This window comes from Lithobates pipiens, unplaced genomic scaffold (genome assembly GCF_037356315.1).
Source record: "Lithobates pipiens isolate NorthernLeopardFrog02 unplaced genomic scaffold, aLitPip1_a1.2 Scaffold_8, whole genome shotgun sequence".
Classification (NCBI taxonomy): domain Eukaryota; kingdom Metazoa; phylum Chordata; class Amphibia; order Anura; family Ranidae; genus Lithobates; species Lithobates pipiens.
In genome coordinates this window covers 296,834,607-296,854,288 of record NW_027507903.1, presented here as the reverse complement: position 1 = coordinate 296,854,288, position 19,682 = coordinate 296,834,607, and the positions used below count along the sequence as shown (strand labels likewise).

Genomic DNA, 19,682 nt, shown 5'->3' with positions numbered 1-19,682 from the left:
TAACCCTTGAGGCCTGGCTAGTAGCTCAGGACTTGAAATTTTGAGCCCTGGATAAAGTACAATTAGTGTAAAATTGTCACACTGGGAGAGATTTACTAAAACTAGTGCACACAGAATCTGATGCAGCTGTGAGCGTCAAACATCAGCTTGTTCAATTAAGCTTTGAAAATAAAACCTAGAAGCTTATTGGTTACTATGCATAGCTGCACCATATTCTGTGTGCTCCAGTTTTAGTCAATTTTCACCACTAGGACAGGATCGTTAGGTGAACACAGAGGGGGAAAAAGCCTGAAAAAGAAAACAAACGCAGCCACCACATGTAAGGACTGGTAAGCTGCAATATATTAATGTGGTGATAATCCTAAAACAAAAACTTAATATATTGCAGCTTACAAATTCTTAGCTATGGTGGCTGAACATAGCTTTTTTTTTTTTTTTTTAAACTTTTCCTTATTTTCACAAACATCCTGACTGGAGAAGCAAAAGAGACACCATTGGACAGCAGTTTTGTCAATCTGAGGAGAGGTATTGTTAGATGTGAAAGCAAATTTAGATGAAATTGATTAACGAATTAAAGCCAAGCCACACAGCATACACTATTATTTTGTAACATCAGCATTGTAATAGGCATGGGGTGCCTTTGCTGTCACTATGGTCTTGCTGGGCCCCTGTGCCTTTAAGGAGGGATGGGCTCCCTGGAGGCATACCTGTCCTTAATCTATCTATTCTTATACAGTATGTGCTCCTACTATGGAGGCTCTGGAAATTTACAGTTAGGACCAAAATTTACAGCCATGGCCAAAAGTTTTGAGAATGACACAAAATATTTTTCACAAAGTCTGTTGCCTCAATTTCTATGATGACAATTTGTATATACTCTAGAATGTTATGAAGAGCGATCAGATGAATTGCAAAGTTCCTCTTTGCCATGAAAATTAACTTAATCGCATACAAAAACATTTCCACTGCATTTGTGAAGAAGGCTTCAGGGCCCCCAAGAAAGTCCAGCAAGCTCCAGGACCGTCTCTTATGCCGCGTACGCGCGATCTGACTTTCCGGCGGACCAGAATCCATTAGACAATTCGATCGTGTGTGGGCTCCAGCGGACTTTTTTTCCCCAAAAGTCAGACAGACTTAGAAATTAAACATGTTTCAAATCTATTCGACGGACTAAAAATCGGGAAAACCGTTCGTCTGTGTGCTGGTCCGACGGACCAAATACAACGCAAGTGCAGCTATTGGCTACTGGCTATTGAACTTCCTGGTTTAGTCCTATTTACATCATCATGTTCAAAACTAACGGACTTTCGAACGGACTTAGTCCGGTCGTGTGTGGCCAAGTCCGACGAAAAGTCCGGTCGTGTGTACACGGCATAACAGTTGATTCAGCTGAGAGATCAGGGCACCACCAGTGCAGAGCTTGCTCAGGAATGGCAGCAGGCAGGTGGGAGTGCATCTGCATGCCCAGTGAGGCGAAGACTTTTGAAGGATGACCTGGTGTCAAGCAAGGCAGCACAGAAGCCACTTCTCTCCAGGAAAAACATCAGAGACAGACTGATATTCTGCAAAAGGTACAGGGATTGGACTGTTGAGGACTGGGGTAAAGTAATTTTCCCTTTTGAATCCCCTTTCAGATTGTTTGGGGCATCTGGAAAAACCTTGTCCAGAGAAGAAAAAGGTGAGCACTACCATCAGCCTTGTGTCATGCCAACAGTAAATCATCCTAAGACCATTCATGTGTGGGGTTGCTGTTCAGCCAAGGGAGTGGGCTCACTCACACTTTGGCATGAATAAAAAAAATGGTACACAAACATCCTCTGAGAGCAACTTCTCCCAACCATCCAAGAATGGTTTGGTGAGGAACAACGCCTTTTCAAACATGATGGAGCACTCTGCCATAAGGCAAAAAGTGATAACTAAGTGGTTTGGAGAACAAAACATGGAAATTTTGGGTCCATAGCTAGGAATCTCCCCAGACCGTAATCCCATTGAGAACTTGCGGTCAATCCTCAAGAGGTGGGTGGATAAAAAAATAAAAATAACACAAATTCTGACAAACTCCAAACATTAATTATGCAGGAATGGGCTGCCATCAGTCAGGATGTGGTCAATGCTGCAAACACTGACTCTTTGCATAAATGTAATGTAATTGTCAATAAAAGCCTTTGACACTTAAGAAATGCTTATAATTATACTTCAGTATACCATAGTAACATCTGACAAAAAGATCTAAAAATACTGAAGCAACAGACTTTGTGAAAATTAATATTTGTGTCATTCGCAAAACTTTTGGCCACAGCTGTATATAGAGAGGTCCCTTGGCATAGGCAATTTGGCTTATGCATATATGTGCACATGTGTGCAAACAAAGCCCTCCGTTTTTAACAGACTGTTATGACAGGGTCAATTTTGTTGTTTTGCAGGCTGGTCAGTAAGACCCAGTACACACTATACAACTTTTGTTGTCAGCTTTCCTTTAGTTTTACCAAAGCCATGTAGTGCAAGGGCCTGCCTGATTGCATACAAATTGAAACTCTTAAAGTTTGACCTCATATTATATAGTTTTGGTAAATCTGAAGGAAAAAAAATTCACAGAAAATTGTATAGTGTGTATCCAGCTTTAGTGTGCTGGGAAATCTTTTGTTTTTTGCGATTGTAATAGCAGTACAAATGATAATTTTTTTTAACAATACAATACAAGTTCACTTGAAATAATTTATGTTGCGAGTGCTTCCTGTCTGTTAACCATCTCTTTAAAAACAGTAGTAAAGCGTGCTTGGTGATTTTTACCTACTGGTAAGCCTATAAGGCTTACAGTGCCTTGAAAATGTATTCATACCCCTTGAAATTTTACACATTTTGTTGTGTTACAACCAAAAATTTAAATGTATTTTATTGGGATTTTATGTGATAGTCTTCTGTCCATTCAGATGTTTAAGCTGTTCATTTGAAACAGTATTGTTAAATTTACATGTAAAGTGTGTAATTTACATAAAAGACAATCATAAGGGGATGTGCAGGCTCCATCTAGCAATCCTTTTTGGTATTGCTGCAGTTGTTCTGTTTATTTAGAGTTACTATGTGTAGTTAAGGAAGTTGTTAATAAGCAGGGGCTTCTGGGTAGAATTTTCACAGGAAGTGAACCAGCCACCATTTTTACGACCTTGCAGGAAGCAAAACATGTCTCTCAATCCATCGCCATCACCCCTTAGGGAACTTACAAAGTAAGTTTTTACTATCTGATCCTATATTGTATATCGTTGTTTCTGCAATGTATTCAATATTGTACTTATTGAGGTCTATTTCTGTTATTTTGTAGTTTCACCTGGCTTGTTCTAATAAAACTGAGATCAAAGAAATATGGTATCTGAATTTATTGGGATAAGAAGGTTAGCTATGTATATATATCCTTGAGACAGAACAGATAGACCAACACAAACTGGCACATAATTGTGAAGTGGAAGGAAAATGATAAATGGTTTTCAAAATGTTTTACAAATTAAATATGTGAAAAGTGTGGCGTGCATTTGTATTCAGCCTCCTTTTACTCTGATACCCCTAACTAAAATCTAGTGGAACCAATTGCCTTCAGAAGTCACCTAATTAGTAAATAGAGTCCACCTGTGTGTAATTTAATCACAATATAAATACAGCTGTTCTGTGAAGCCCTCAGGTTTGTTAGAGAACCTTAAAGTGGATGTAAACCCGAATCATAACATTTGACTTTGGCACATATCTGTTGTATTTGCGTATCCCTCTCCAAAGCCCTAAGTCCTGTGCCTTTCTGCTGTTTCATTCCTGTTCTCCGACAACCGAGATAAAAACCAGCCTGAAATTTGTGGTGGGGTGGGTGCTATAAATAAATTAACAGAGTGCCGGTCTATTCACAGCTCTGCACATTGCTTCCTTTCTCTGCCTATGTGCAGAGGAGGTGTGTACCTTTCCTCCATTTAGCTGTCACACAGTGTATGCCAAGACTTAGACTACACTCCTACTGCTGAATAAAGAAGTAGAAATTCTAACACTATGTTAGAATTCTAAAGAGTCTAGAAAGTTGAAGACAACACATATATAAATCTGCAGTTTGCGAGAAGCCATGTGGGGGACACAGAAAACATGTGGAAGAAGGTGCTCTGGTCAGATGAGACCAAAATGTATAATGCTATGTGTGGCAGAAAGCCAACACTGCACATCAGCCTAAACACACCATCACCCTTTTGAAACATGGTGGTGTAAGCATCATGTTGTGGGGGTGCTTTTCTTTAGCAGGGACAGGAAAGCTGGCCATGGGAAGATGGATGGAGCCAAATACAGAGCAGTGTGCAAAAGACTTGAGACTGGGGCAGAGGTTCAACTTCCAGCAGGACAACGACCCTAAACATACAGTCAGAACTACAATGGAATGGTTTAGATCAAAGCATATTCAGGTGTTAGAATGGCCCAGTCAAAGTTCAGACCTAAATCCCAATTAAGAATCTTTAGTAAGACTTAAAAATTGCTGTTCACAGACGCTCTCCAGCCAATATGACAGAGCTTGAGCAATTTTTCAAAGAAGAATGTGCAAAAATGTCACTCTAGATGTGCAAAGCTGATAGAGACATACCCAAAAAGACTTGCAGCTGTAATTGCAGTGAAAGGCGGTTCTACAAAGTATTGACTCAGGGGGGCTGAATACAAATGCACACCACATTTTTCACAGATTTGTAAATATAAAAACATTTGTTTGTAAATCCTTTATCATTTTCCTTCCACTTCACAATTATGTGCCATTTTGTGTGGGTCTATCACATAAAATCCCAATAAAATCCATTTACATTTTTGGTGGTAACATGACAAGATGTGGAAAATTTCAAGGGGTATGAATATTTTTCAAGGCATTGTACATATAGATAAAAATTAATATCTACTAAACGTTTATTATTTAGGTTGCAGCCAGTTGCATCACTGGAAGGTCCGGCATACCTTGCTGGACCTTCAGAGCTTTGTGTCAGAACTGAGAGCTCCACATAGCCGAAGCGTACAAACCCAGAAGAAAGAGCGGGGGGGGGGGGGGGGGGGGGAGGAAGAGGTCAGTGGTGAGAGCACGCCGCTGGAATGCTTCATTCCAAGGCAAGTATTTCATGCATACAAGCACATTATGCAATTGCCTTACAGGTGTTTTTATTTTTTTCCTGGTTTACTAAAGATTTAACACATTACTGGATTCCCGGCATGCTTTGCAGCTTCTTTTCTGATCAGTCCGTTGGTTTACTTTTGATGTCTAAAGGGCTATTTTTTCCATGTACCTTGCTACCTGCAAGCAGATATGGTATGAAGTGTTACCTGTACTGACTGTGCCTCCTGTAGTTCAGAAGGCAGGCAGTAAATATTCACAGGGCACAGTAAATATGTATCCCAGAATTTAAGGAAGCAAATATGTAGGATTTTTCAAAAAGTAAAAACTTTCAAACTTTAAGATCGTTCGGAGGAATAGGAGTAGGCTACAAAAAAAAAGAAAAAAAAAAAAAAAAGGAAATCAATATAGGACTAGTTTTTACCATAACTACACTTTTTTTACCATTTAGAAATTGTATTCTTGGGTTTAAATACACTTTAACAAAATGAACAAACTCTTTGTACTGCACATCAGAGGACTGCTGTTCAGATTTAGCATTAGGGGCCTGTGCCATCCAATTACTCCTCTACATACAACTACTCTATAACTAAAGATATGCACCATTCTGTCATGCTCTTTGATCTCTGAAATCTCTAGCTACACACACAGAGCACATCTAGCAAGAAATAATTGGAGGGCACTGATTAAGCAAACGGTAGGGACACCTTGCCCACAAATCTTGCAGTATATGCTAATATGATTTACAGACATTGATCAGGAAAAATAACAAAAGTGGAATCAATGTTTCCACAGTACCTGTTACATATGGACTAATTAACGAAGCTATGGATGACTATGGATTTATAGGAAAGAAAGGACTTATTTATTCTACAAATACATTTGCGTACGATTACCCAGCAACAGTGCTGTATATAAGCTAACAATGCCAATGTGATGCAGTGAGATGTAAAGTAACCCCCTACTTGCGTCTCCAATGTACTGACTCAGAGTTTTGTGCTCCAGCAGACAGGAAGGCTTAGTCACAAAAGCTGCAAATTGGGCACACGTCATATTCCTTTTTTATTGGGAAACAATGTGCCTGAAAAGAGTACAGGGAGGCAGACAGAGACATATACCTTCCCCATCGGCATTACTTACACTTTGGTTTATACATTGACAGACCCTCAGGCACCAAATCTAATTGATTCTCCTTTTTCAGTTTCAAGGGGAAAGATGTCATGTTACCTTTCTTTCCAGCATGTAAAACTGTTTAAGCTCTTAAAGCTTTGGCCTTTAAAATAATCTTTCATTAGACTCTACACCATTCTTTATATATTGTATACTAAGTGTTGCCCTTACCTTACACTGAACTCAATAGTGACCAAATATTGGCAAGCTCCGAAAAGCACAAGTTCCCACAATTTGTAATATGGTTTTATATTGAAAAACTCAAGTGAAATACAGACTTTGTATATGATATGCAGTGGGGTTGATTTACTAAAGGCAAATAGACTGTTCACTTTAGAAAGGAAGTTGCAATTTGTAGAGCTGAGTGAATGAGATGAAGCTTTTCAGACTACTATCAGCCAATCATGTACAAGCAAAAATGTTTTTTTTCTTCTTCCATGTGATTGGGCATTTTTTGCAAACTGAATTTGCATTCACTATACTCAGAGATTGAAGAGTTTGTATTCCGTAAACCCCACATAAAAACCCAAGCAGCAGTACTATCCACTAATGCCATTGTATTGTTAAAGTGCATCTATGGTCAAAATGTAAAATGATAGATCAATTTACACATTGTATTTTAATTATTTCTTGCCTATTGCTATTACTCAGAACTATCTTGAAGTTTGTAAATTTACTTTGCGAAGATCCCCACACATTTACTTCCTTGCATTCTGTGACACTTATTCACAATGCCCTGTGAGTAGCCACTGCTGAGGAGAGGATCAGTTGCAGGAGGTGGAGTCAGTACGGGCAGCAAGGTACCATAGGATATGTAGTCCTTATAAACTTAACGCAAGTAGAAGTGCATAGAAGCTGCAAAGCATGCTGGGAATCGAGTAGGCTGTGGAAAGAAATGATCAACACACAGGCAGCACTCAAAACATGAAAATAAATTTTTCAAGTAAGCTTATATTGGATTGGCAAAAATAACCATTTGTATTTTTATTACAAGGGGGTGCTGATAAGTACTGAGCCTTACCCAGAAAAAAATTGACAGAGGAAGCTGTAAATTGCAGGGTGTACTGGCCAATTTGTCTATATTCAATGGTGCAAATCAGATACCTATGATTTTAACATATCTTTCTTTTTCAGGTCCAAAGTGAACATGGCAGCACCTCCAGAAAAATTCAATGTGGAAGAGCATAGGCCCATTATCAAGTTCCTGTTTCTCCAAGGGAAAGGTGCTAAGCAGATCCACGATGAAATGTTACCTTGCAATTTACTGCTTCCTCGCTCATTTTTTTCTGGGTAAGTCTCAATACTTATCAGCACCCCCTCGTACAATGCTGATGTTAAAAAAAGAAATTGTATTCTATGAAAACAGAACTCAGTATGGAATAATACTAATCTTTATCTCCAATAACAATAGCATAGTGTAGGTAACTATGTTCTTTCTTTGATTATACACTCTTTAAGGCTCGTTACATCAAGAATATCTTGACTGCACCATGGAACTGGCACTTGCAGTCTTTTATTGATTGTATTCAATTTATCATTCTGAATTTTCTAGTTCCTCCCTCCGTAAAAAAACATTTTTAGAAGCCCTTTTTGTGTCATCTTGCTACTCTAGGAAGATATCTGGTCCTTTAACAAAGACGAAATCAGAAAGGGACACCTGAAGCTTTTTTTGGCTAATAATAAAAGTAAGAGAAAGAACCTTGTTTTAGAAGCTCTTGCTCAGGACTTTTAAAGATGCAATGTGGTGCACATTGGGAGCTGGACCAAGAAACACCAGGGAACGCTCTTCATAGACTTCCAAAAATGAATCCAGCCTGTGAGGAGTCTATTTCCAAGATGCAGTAAGTAGCTGGTTTAAGTGGCATTTTGGGTCCAGCTCTTTGGGAAGTGTTCAGTGCTATGCAAAAAAGGTGTACTACAGCGAAAAGGTTGGAGCTTCTGTCAGCCCTTCATTGAGGTCTGCGTCCCTGTTGTGGAGATCCTCCTGACTTCTAGCAGGACAATTACATGACTGGAACACAAGGGAAAAGGGGATGTTTATCATTCGTTCACTCCCTGGTGGGCTCTCAAACTGAGCAGAGGTTCTCTTTTTTTATATAATCTGAAACAAGCTTCACCGGTTTGGTATCCATGTTCCTGTCCTATGGATATGGTGGGCCCTGGGCCGCTTCTCCTTTTGACCAGTGTTGAGCAGCACTCTTACAGTAATAAGAAATATTAGTAGAGTAAACCAATCAGTGATCTGATATGCTTTGCATAGACACCTGTCAGTTTAATATATGAACATACCTTACAGGAGGATAAAGCACAGAGTTGGCCTCAGCAGTGTGCTGCTGCTCCTTCCTTTTCCAGTTACAGGCTAGCTAGCATAAGTGCTGATTGGACTAAAATGTTTTAAGTAGATTTAACTACTAACTGGAAGAGATATAGCGGTTGAATTACTAGGACTGGAGAGTGCAAAATCTGGTGCAGCTGTGCATGGTAGCCAATCAGCTACTAGCTTCAGCTTTTTCCATTAGGCCTTGACAAAAAGAAAATAGAAATTGATTGGTTTCTATGCAGAGTTGCACCTGATTTTGCACTCTCCAATTTTAGTAAATCAACCCCATAGTTTTTGTAAGGCACTGTATAAAAAGCAGCTTCTTTCAGCCATTTTCCTGTTTACATTTTGCTCATGTGTTTGCTGTACATCGAAATTCTGAACCAGCTTTAATGTTTTTGAACAGCCACTTGTAGCCTCCAGCAGAAATGCAGGTAACAGGGTAACAATGCAGACACACAATTGGGAGACAGTTGTCATCTCATAACACAAAGTGCCTGAATATTCATGGTATTTCAATTTCATAATATTTCAATGAGAGCTACCTGTACACATTGAAACAGATTAAAAACTGCTTTTTGATTGACATTAACATGGTAACGTGTATCTAAAATCATGTAAAACAAAAATGTTTAATACTGAATTTCATCAGTCCTTATATATGTTTTCCTTTATTTTGACCTGGTGATCCATGCAGTAAAACACTTAGGGGTTTATTTACTAAAGCTGGAGAGTGCAAAATCAGGCTCACTTCTGCATAGAAACCAATCAGCTTTCAGGTTTTATTGCCAAAGCTTAAAGTGGATGTAAACCTGATTCATGAAGTTTGATCTGAGCACATGTCTCTGTAGTGTTTACTTATCCCTCTCAAAAAGCCCTGAGTCTAAAGTCTTTCTACTGCTTTGTTCCTCTGTTATCAACATGAGAACTTCTGACAAGTTCTCCGACACAGAAGATAAAAGCATAAAAAAAAGCATAAAAGCAGCTGAAAACGCATGTCGGGGAGGTCGTTATAAATAATAATTAGCAGTGAGCTGGTCTATTCACAGCTCTGCATGTTTCTTTCTTCCTCTGTCTATGTGGAGTGGAGGTATGTGCCTTTCCTCCAATCAGCTGTCACACAATGTATGCCAAGATTCCCCTCCCACAGCTGAAAGAGGAAGTAAAAATTCTAACACGATGTTCACTTTCTAAAGAATATATAAAGCTGAAGACAGCTGATATACAAATAAAACTTGTAGGAGGAATTGTTTTATCTCTGTGTATCATCTGAAGCCATTCACTTCACTGGGTATAGGAGAGAGTTTACATCCACTTTATTTGAACAAGCTGAGGTTAGAAATTGACCAGTTTCCATGCACAGCTGCACCAGATTCTGAGAGCAACATTTTTAGTAAATTTACCCTTTTCTGTCCTAGGATTACAATGTGTTGTCAACCTGGGATAAGGAGAGTTTTAGGATGACAAAGTACCTCTAATCCAGTGGTCATCAACCTTGTCCTAAGGAGCCAGGTTTGCAAGATAACTGAAGTACATCACAGGTGATGACATTTGCTGCTCAATGATTGCAGTAGTCTAGTCTGCATCTCCCCAAGGTAATACATACAACCTGGCCTGTTAGTGGGCCCTGAGGACAGGGATGATGACCATTGCTCTAATCATTGCAATAACATAGGAGGAAGGTGTTTGGTAGCCCACAGAAAGAAATGGGAATAATAATGCTAACCGATTATAGTGCAGCAGAGGTAGAGAACACAGGAATCTATAGGTTTACTAGATTTCTGGCAGGATCAACAGGTATTTTAGTTTCTGCACTTATCAAACAAATAAAATAAAATAAAATGCTATTGATGGTAGTTTTAACAAACAAAAAGGGGACAAATTAGAGAAGCTAATTGTTAGAGTTTGAGAGTGTAATCTACAGGGAGGTTCAGGACCTGCTGTGCTGTGTGGTAAGCATACCTTAAATCAAAAGACAACCTGATCACAATTAAAAGTGGTTAATATATAAAGGGTTCATTATTAATCAATAACTGGGTTAAAGGGTATGTATTACTGTTTGCCTAGGAGCAGAAACAAGAAAGCACTTTCACAAAAAAAGATACATTCAATATGGTTTTATTGTATCCATGTTTTCCCATCTTTTTGTCAAAGTATTAGCACATTACTGATAGTTACATTATCCAGAATAGCTTATATTAAAGAATCTAATAAGTATGTTTTTTTGTCTTTTTTTTTTTTTTGTTTGCTAAACACAGATGCTGCGTTTACCATAACTGCACACAAAAGAGGGAGAGAATGCACAAGGTTGACGTAAATGTGAGATGGGGCAGTGCAGTATGGCAAACGCTATTATATAGTCCATGCAGGACTTTGTCTTTACGTGTAAATATAACACTTAAGAAAATATAAATAGCAGACAAGTATAGAATTGGTTGTAATGACAAAAAATGTCAATAGAACTACATGTCCTTCAAAAGTTACAGTAATATACAAATTTTTACTTGTATTAAGATGTATTATCTCTTTTTTTTGCTGCTAAACACAATAAACAATGATGAAAGTTCTTGTTCTATTCTCCAACAAATTTGTAGTGAATCGTCAGGGTAAAGATTCCTGGAAAGTTATGACACATTTATCACATTATTCATATTACCAGATTACGCCTGTAGAGAGAACAATAAGTAGATAGGGAAATACATGATATATTTACAACTGCTAGTAACACTGAAAGTTGTGGACATCACACCGTTGGTAAAGAAATGGCCCTTGGATTTGGCACATCAGGAGTAGTTAATGTGACAAAGAACATTCATGAGATAATAGAAGCATGTCAGCTTCCTTGTCCTCTTCGGAAATATCCTTCCCCACCTGGTCCCGCCCCTCGTTTCTCTGCTCAAGGCTTCACATTTAGGGAGGTGGCTGATCTCTCGTGGTGCCAGTCACGCAAACGAGTATACCGGGGGCTCTGAAGCTCTGTGATGAACTTTTCCCTGTGTCACGGGGTGGGATGGGATTGGAAAGTGAAAATATAAGGGAGATAAGACAGAACAAGAAAAAGAACAGAATAAGAACAGAAGAAATGGCTAAAGGAGAAAACAAGTATAGATAATAGAAGTAATTTCAGAACCCTTTATCACGATGGGAAAAAATCACCTATGGATGTATTTAGAAATAATCAACTAAACTGCAGCTTTCTCTGGCAGAAGTGTCTCTTGAAATGTCTCCTGCTAACAAATGTTTTCATTATAGATTTGATTTTGTCTAGTTCAGCTGACTAAACCAAAAAGGTACCCATATGTATGTCAGACATCAGTTGGGAAATCTGACCACTACATATTTGTACAGAGAAATCAAGGTGTAAACATGCACAATTGCACTGGCGTTAAAGTATATACAGGCATACCTCACTTGTAAGTACGCCATGGGGTTTATTTACTAAAACTAGAAAGTGCAAAATCAGGCTCACTTCTGCAAAGAAACCAATGAGCTTCTAGGTTTTATTATCAAAGCTTAATTGAACAAGCTGGGGTTAGAAGCTCATTGGTTTCTATGCAGAAATGAGCCCGATTTTGCACTTTCTAGCTTTAGTAAATAAACGTCATTGTGTACTTAAAAGTGGGGTATGCCTGTAAATATAAAAATTTAAATGTAAGATATACCAGTTTATTAGTCCTAATGCTTATATATGTGTATCACACTTTCTTTCCTTGCATTTAGATATGATTTCAAGTGTCAGTTCACCTTTTTCAAAAACAAATGAAAAATGTAAATAACCTACACCAGTGATGGTGAACCTTGGCACTCCAGATGTTTTGGAACTACATTTCCCATGATGCTAAACCACACTGCAGAGTCCTTGAGCATCATGGGAAATGTAGTTCCAAAACATCAGGGGTGCCAAGGTTCGCCATCACTGACCTACACCCTTTCCATCCTTGGCACTTATCTCTGTGGAGGATTAGCGGTCACTGCCTATGCACCCAGTGCAGTGGTTCAGGGATTTGAAAGCCCTGATCTTCTTCCCCTTCTTTTCCAAGGGCTTCTAGGACAGATTAGAGCCATTCTGTTTTGTTGGACTTTGACCAATTAGAATTGCTCTGATCCTTCCCAGAAGCCCTAAGGAAAAAAAAAGTGGGAAGTGAGTGGGGATTTCAAATCCCCGGATTTACCGTGAGAGTTAAATCACCCATGGAGGTAAGTGCAGCATGGACCGGGGGGGTAGATTATTAATTTACCTTAGTATATTGTAGTGTAATACAAATAGTAACAGAGCTCTCATTATGCTATAGGTGCAGTTTTAGGAGGGCAAATAAAAACATAAGTGTGAATAGGTAAATACAATACAATAGTGTGAATAGGCCAGTAGGTTTAATGAAGGTGAAGTGTTATAAATCTTTACAAGAAATTTAGAGCTACTTTAATCCTTCATAATAAGCCTGTTAATATGTAAAACTGCCCATTTTTGAACTTACGTTTTATGTTATTTTATTTACATTTTTTACCCACTTATTTATTTATGCAGCTGAATTTGCATGACATAATCTCTAACTTATTATGTTTGGTCAAGTATAATGACAAATTACATTAACCAAATCAATCCAATTTGAGACCTATTTGAGCATAGAATTTAAAATAAAGGATTTGGCCAATTTACTTCAAATTTAGCCAATATTTACAGCACTGCTGCTGGAGAACAGTATTAGTTTTATGTGCCAATACAAACATTAGATTTTTCTGTCCTTTTACATTCTGCTTAGGATCCAGCTGTTAAGGCATTTTTAGTATAAGGCTTTTGGCTTTTAAGAGTAGATAGGCTAGCAGTGTAACTGTGTTAAACTGCATCTGCAGCTTTAAGTGTCTGCTCTGCAAAATATATTTATAGAATACAGGGGCTGGGGCTGAACCACTTAAAAAGGAAACTAGTTTGTAATTAATACGCTGAAGTTAAACTATATTTTATATTTTAAAAATAAACTAGCAACAAGAAACATATGTCTTTGGAGAATCTATAAGTTTGCATTATTACATAATGTTCAGTTAGCATTCCACATTGTTATAATGTATTCTTAAAAAAATAAATTGTTGATATGCATGGAAGAAATTGTGTATCTGTCTTCCCCACTCAATTTTAATAAATCCGGACCAGTGGGAATCTGTTATAAATAAGAAGACATCTATCAAAGGTATATATCCATATTGGATGGAGTTAGCCATTCTCCAACTTTCGGGTTACATACTACTTCTTGATTAGTAAAGCTGATCCTACTTCCCTGTCCTAAAACTAGTATGTGTCTTGGGAATCAGAAAACAGAATTCATTTTTGAAAAAAGCATGTTCACCCATGAATCAATTTAAAGTAAACCTGACTTGGCCTAAAATGTCCTTAAAAGGTATCAGCACTTGCGACAGTCATAAAAATAAATGCCTATTTCAAAGAGCCTTGGCTCTTCGGCACAAACTGGGGCCTTGACTTCTAGTCAAAATTAAATGTTAAGCCCAGCCCTTACCATACAACTGTCAAATTACAGAACCTCAATGGGCATTTAGCAGTTGAATGAAAGCAGTGTGGTTTAATATCAGTTTTGATCTATGTTCCAAGGAGGCTTCACTGGAAGCCTGAAAATAAATACTTGAATGCACTACAAAGTTTTAGGCCAGGGCAGGCTACATTTCATTTGGAAAGTGGAAAACCTGTTGGCTTGCTCATACCCAATCAATTTAATATTAACGGAGGGAAAAGTCTTCTGCCATCAGCTGTGCTTTCAGCCGATACTTACCTCATTCTTTTCATTTGCTCATCATCGGGGTCTTGCACTGCAATTAGTGAGAAATGACAGGAAAAGAATAGACATAAAAAAGAAGAGCATGAGATAAAGTCAAAGAAGATGAAGGAAGGGACAGTAGGTAAAATTGTTGGGAGAAGGGTAACCCCACATGTTTTTTGTTCTTATAAGACACCAATAAGCACATTGATGGTAAAGTTAATATTGAGACGGAATAGGTTAGGGGCCATCAGTAGATATTACTTTTGAATGTTTCAATAATGAAAAAGTTTTAATGTCTTCTGTAGTTTTGTGTGGTTCAGATACCGCTCTCTCGCTGAGCTGCAGGTCTCACACTAACAACTGGAATCAATCAGCGTAGTTCTTAACCATGTGATCATCGCAATCTTATCATTTCCAATCATGATGATCACATGAAGTTTATTTACAAACAAAGCTGCCTTTTCTTAACCCGTGTGCACGCAGCATGACAAAAGTACAAAACGTTTAAATTTGATTAAGAAATGTTAAGTGTAAAAGAAAAATGTTAAGTGCAAAGTAACCAAAAATTATCTTAACTTTTTTTGTCCATTGTCAGATTATGATAAAAACACGTGAACAGAATTTACCAACACAATTACTTAGGCAGTCAAACTAGTCAGGTTATTGTCAAGGTAATTAATGCATAGTAAGACTGCTAAAGGGTACACCTTTAGGGCTATTGTATTTTTCCATTGTTTATTTTTTATATTACTAATAAATATTTATTATGTGACAAAGGATAAAAGTGTTTTTGGTTAGCTAAAGACAAAGCATAGGGAGTGCTAAAAACGAATTGTTTTTAGTTTAGAAGATTGTACCTAACGTTAACTTCCAATATTTACTTTGCATAATATTGTTTGCTCCATGCACACTGTTGTTTCAAATCAAATAAAACCTGGTAACCATTTTCACAAGACTAGGATGCTCTGTGTGGTTTTGTCCCTCAACTCATGCACTGGAATCCCCATCTCTACTCCTCGATTCATACACTGGAGTCCCCATCTCTACCCCTCAACTTATGCAATGCCAAACGTTGGCAAACCTCTGCTCCTCCTCAAACATCCCACTCTAATAGTGGATGCTGATATCTCCATTGACTGCCACACAATAGGCTGCCACTTTATGGGCTTAAAAACCTATAGTGGGGATGGGTAGTGCAAAATTTTCCTCTGTAATGACAGCCACTTGTCACTGCACACACCTATCCCATAAACTATTTTGGAGGAGAAATATCCTCTCCAAAATGTGTGGTTCTACTAGACATGTACAATATTCTGTGCAGCAAGGCATGTCAGTAGGGACATTTTGGAACAGGCACATTTTTGCTAATACAAAATATATTTAGTGTCTTACTCTGTTAACAAAAGAAGTTAAATATTTAGCCTACGGCTACGAAAAAAAAAAAAAAAAATATTTAATAGCTGCCAGTTCAACAAATCATATTTCAATAACTTGCTAAGGCGTAGGAAGTATTTCTTCTAGCTCTATCTTTTATATTATATGGTTTTCTGTACTGTCAGATGTCAAACCATGTCTATTGTGTTAAAGTTGAACACCCAAAAGCAGTGAAGAAATGGTTTCAGGAATTCAGTGGATTTTGCAAACCCCTTAAGATTTCATTAACAGAACACACTTCGTAAAGAACATGAATTTAAAATTATTAGCCACCAGGATGCTTCTGACAGCAATAAAGATATTTCTGTGCATGGGCAATATTAGGCCATGTATAAAAAGGGGAAAACTCCCCTGCAATTCAGTGGTATATATGGGACAAAAGCCACTATGTTGGCTCACTGCTCATATAGTATAGCTGAAAGGCTTATGTGGCACACCCATGCAGATACACTTACTGAAATCTGTGCCAGTGAGCTGTGCCAGGATGCGGAAAGAGCGGGACTGAGTAGTCCCTGTACGAGGCTTCCAATCCTCAGTGTCCTCTATCAGCCTTTTTTTACTTGAATCATTAGGGAGGAAGGCTGGTTGGTAATCCATCCTAAGAGAGTGCCTGTCATTGGAACAAATGGAGGAATATGGAGGAAGAGGGGTGGGAGGAGGTGGAGAATATAGGTAGCCGTTAAAATGATTTTAGTGTTACTCACAAGGCAACACAGCCTATGCAACACTACAGGCTTCACCAGTCTTTTGGGGGGCACTTACTTGTCGTCTAAAAGAAATGCGTCAAAAGAAGGATGGCTCAATCCGTTCACGACCTTGGAAACGTTCTGCTCTTTGGGGTTATTGTGAATGCTATGAGAGCGAATGAATGTTACATACACAGAAACCCTTGGGTTATATGACAACATATGTACCAAGAACACATAACTGCCACTACTTTCAATGACATCCCTGCAGCAATTTTCTTTGTCAACATGCAGATAAATGTATTAGGTGCAAAGGCTCATAAAAGTGAACACACACATTTATATTAGTAAAAACACAACAATAAGCAATGCTTACTGACTTTTCTATGTTCTCCACCTGCAAGAAAAAAAAAAAAAAAAGGAGGGAGAGGAAAAGGAAGGGAGGAAAAAAAAGACAAATAAATAGGTTAAAAAGGAGGAAAATCTAGTATACACATCTTTTCCAATCTAGATCTCTTTCACCAGGCTGATAGATGATGATAAAAGATAGATGGACAGATAGATAGATAGACAGATAGACGGATAGATAGACAGATCCAGGTTTTCCATACACTATAACCTTTCTTAAAGTGACCACATTAGTGCAATATGTCGTATAGCTAAACCAGTGCTAGCATTTATAAGTTGTTTTTAAGTGGTGCTTATGTGTCTCGCTGGTTGCTGCAGAAAACAGTTCTTTCTCATTGTCCAGTAGTCTTCTTGAGCATCCACAATTAGAAATACATCAGCATACAACACACAATGCAATATATATTACCCCCCAGACAGTGCAATCTCAGTCAATTTCTACACCTGATGATTTACAATTATTGATTGGAGAAAGGCAAACCATTGCAGTGCACAAAGAAAAGTGGCTTCATTCAGTGCAACACTCACAAATATATGTGCTTACTCCTGGTTGTATGCATGTACATAGATAAAGTGTCATTTTTGTGAGCCCTGTGAATTCAGGACTATTGGACACAGTCTGGTAAAGCAAAAGCTGATCTCCACCCCTCACCAGCACACACCACCCTAAGACATATTCCTTACAAGAGCTGTTTGGAGATTGCGCTGTGTAGTATACTCCTCCTCTATGAATTTCAAATCAGATATTAGATGTGCGCAATGGTCACAGAAGAACATGTACGGACCACTCAGACTAGAAGAGTCTGATTCATTTTACAATAAGATTAACCTACATTCACCCCGTATTTCACATAACAATTGCTACACTGGACTTATGGACATCTAACCAATGATATCACACACAGAAACCAAGAAAGTATTAGAAAAGCCCCAAAATACCTGTCCGAACTGAAGGAGGATGTGAAGAGCTCCAATACGTGCAGAGCTTCTGTCACTGATCCTTTATGCTGTCAGCCTCAATATAGCTACAGGTCAGATTACTCCAGCCCTAGTAAGGCTCTGGCAGGAGGATGCATTGCAGTACCCAACCCCTAATACTCTGCTAAGAACATACAGAGGAGGGGGTACAGGAGCCTCTGCTTCAAATTTCAGTGCAACTCCCACAGTAAACAAGACCGCTTCCAATGTGTTAACAGACACCTGTCGTCAACACTCTGGGCATTCTGGGAGTCAACTCACCTTACATTCTCTATGGCGCACATTGGGCTGTGCATACTCAAGAACACATGATGTCATACAAAATAAAGTATGATGAAAATGCAAAGAACACATCAACAAGTAAACAGACTAGTATGAAGATATGTGGGGGACTTGGACTAAGAGGTCAGCAACAAGAAGGACCAATTATTAGTGCCACCTAGCTGCATATATTCATGCAGCACGATTTCTGGTAATTCAAGAGAACTCTCCAACGCCTTGAAAAAATCATTAGACATTATATTTGCTTTTGAAAAACCCCAGAATTGAAAAGCTCAACCATGTTTAACATATTGCATATATGTTCAGAAAACTAGGTACAGAATTAATATTTTCCTCCTTTGCTGCATATCACCAGTGCTGCTACATGCATGCACTCTAATAACTGCTGAATGGATTTCCCTGTGACAACAATGGACCATGCTTGTGCAATGCTCACCTGTGTGGGCACAGGTCTCCACTATGACAGGCTGACAAATGCAGCAGAACAATTCAAAAACAAAGAAAACATTATCTATGGGGGCGGATGCCAGCTGAGGTGGCCATTTTTGCAAAACCCATGAGCACCATCATTAGTTGCTACGATGCTGCGGCAGGGCCACACAATGTCACTGGTTGCTGGGATGCAGGCACATTGGCCACACAGAATCACTGGTTGTTATGGTGCAAGCGGCCGCCTGCACCATAACCAATGATATTGTGTCTCCTGGGGATTCAGCATACACAGGGTTGAACATATACGGAGGACAGAGTGCAACTATAGCCACTCCAGCCTTTGTACTGCCTGAAGGAGCTGCCTCAATTAGCCACAGTTCCTGGTGGGTACCCTTCCGAGGAACAACTTTAACAAGAAGCTCACTGGCAGGGTCACCAGATATTATTTTTAACTCATCTGCAGATTTAAAAACATTAAAAATCGTCTTTGAAAATACATAAATATTATAATTATTATTATACATGATTTATATAGCGCCAGCAGTTTATGCAGCACCTTACAACGTAGAGGGGGACAGCACAATTACAGTACAGTTCAGTACAGAAGGGACAGGAGGGTCCTGCTCGTAGAGCTTACATTCTAAAGGAAGGGTGTGGTGGTACAAAAGGTAATAGATGCAGGGAATGATTTGAAGGGGGTGGCTCAGGGACAGTTGTTAAGTGGGTGTGGGACAAGCTTCCCTGAGTAAGTGAGTTTTCAGGGATCGCCTAAAGGTGGACAGGTTAGGGGCTGATTGGACATACTGGGGCAGGAAGTTCCAGAGGAAGGAAGAGGCTCTGGAGAAGTCCTGAAGGTGAGCATGAGGGGAGATAACAAGGGAGGTAGAGAGCAGGAGGTCCTGGGAGGAGTGGAGGGGATGATTTGGGCGAAATCTGCAGATGAGTTTGGTGATGTAGCTGGGGGTGATGTTGTGGCTGGCCTTGTATGTTGTGGTTAGCATTTTAAAATTTTATACAGTGGGGTAGGGGAAGCCGGTGAAGGGATTGGCAGAGAGGAGCAGCAGTCACGGATCGGTTAGTGAGGTGTATTA

The 19,682-nt window shown here is 38.9% G+C and overlaps 2 protein-coding genes across 5 annotated transcripts in view; both read right to left on the bottom strand.

Moving 5' to 3' along the window:
- The window catches only part of PDLIM7 (PDZ and LIM domain 7), a 162,312-nt gene that overhangs the window by 53,506 nt on the left and 89,124 nt on the right, over positions 1-19,682 (bottom strand). The window lies entirely within an intron of this gene.
- On the bottom strand, positions 10,706-17,977 carry LOC143962994 (PDZ and LIM domain protein 7-like). Of its 2 annotated transcripts, none has more exons than XM_077472529.1 (6): positions 17,839-17,977; positions 16,872-16,888; positions 16,568-16,657; positions 16,261-16,415; positions 14,384-14,420; positions 10,706-11,596 (listed from the first exon to the last, which is right to left on the bottom strand). In XM_077472529.1, the coding sequence occupies exons 4-6, from the start codon at positions 16,400-16,402 to the stop codon at positions 11,500-11,502; spliced, it is 276 nt and encodes a 91-aa protein (XP_077328655.1). In that variant the 5' UTR covers positions 16,403-16,415; positions 16,568-16,657; positions 16,872-16,888; positions 17,839-17,977; the 3' UTR covers positions 10,706-11,499. The 2 variants fall into 2 exon arrangements, with proteins under 2 accessions (XP_077328655.1, XP_077328656.1); XM_077472530.1 differs by having other exon boundaries at positions 16,868-16,888; positions 17,839-17,976.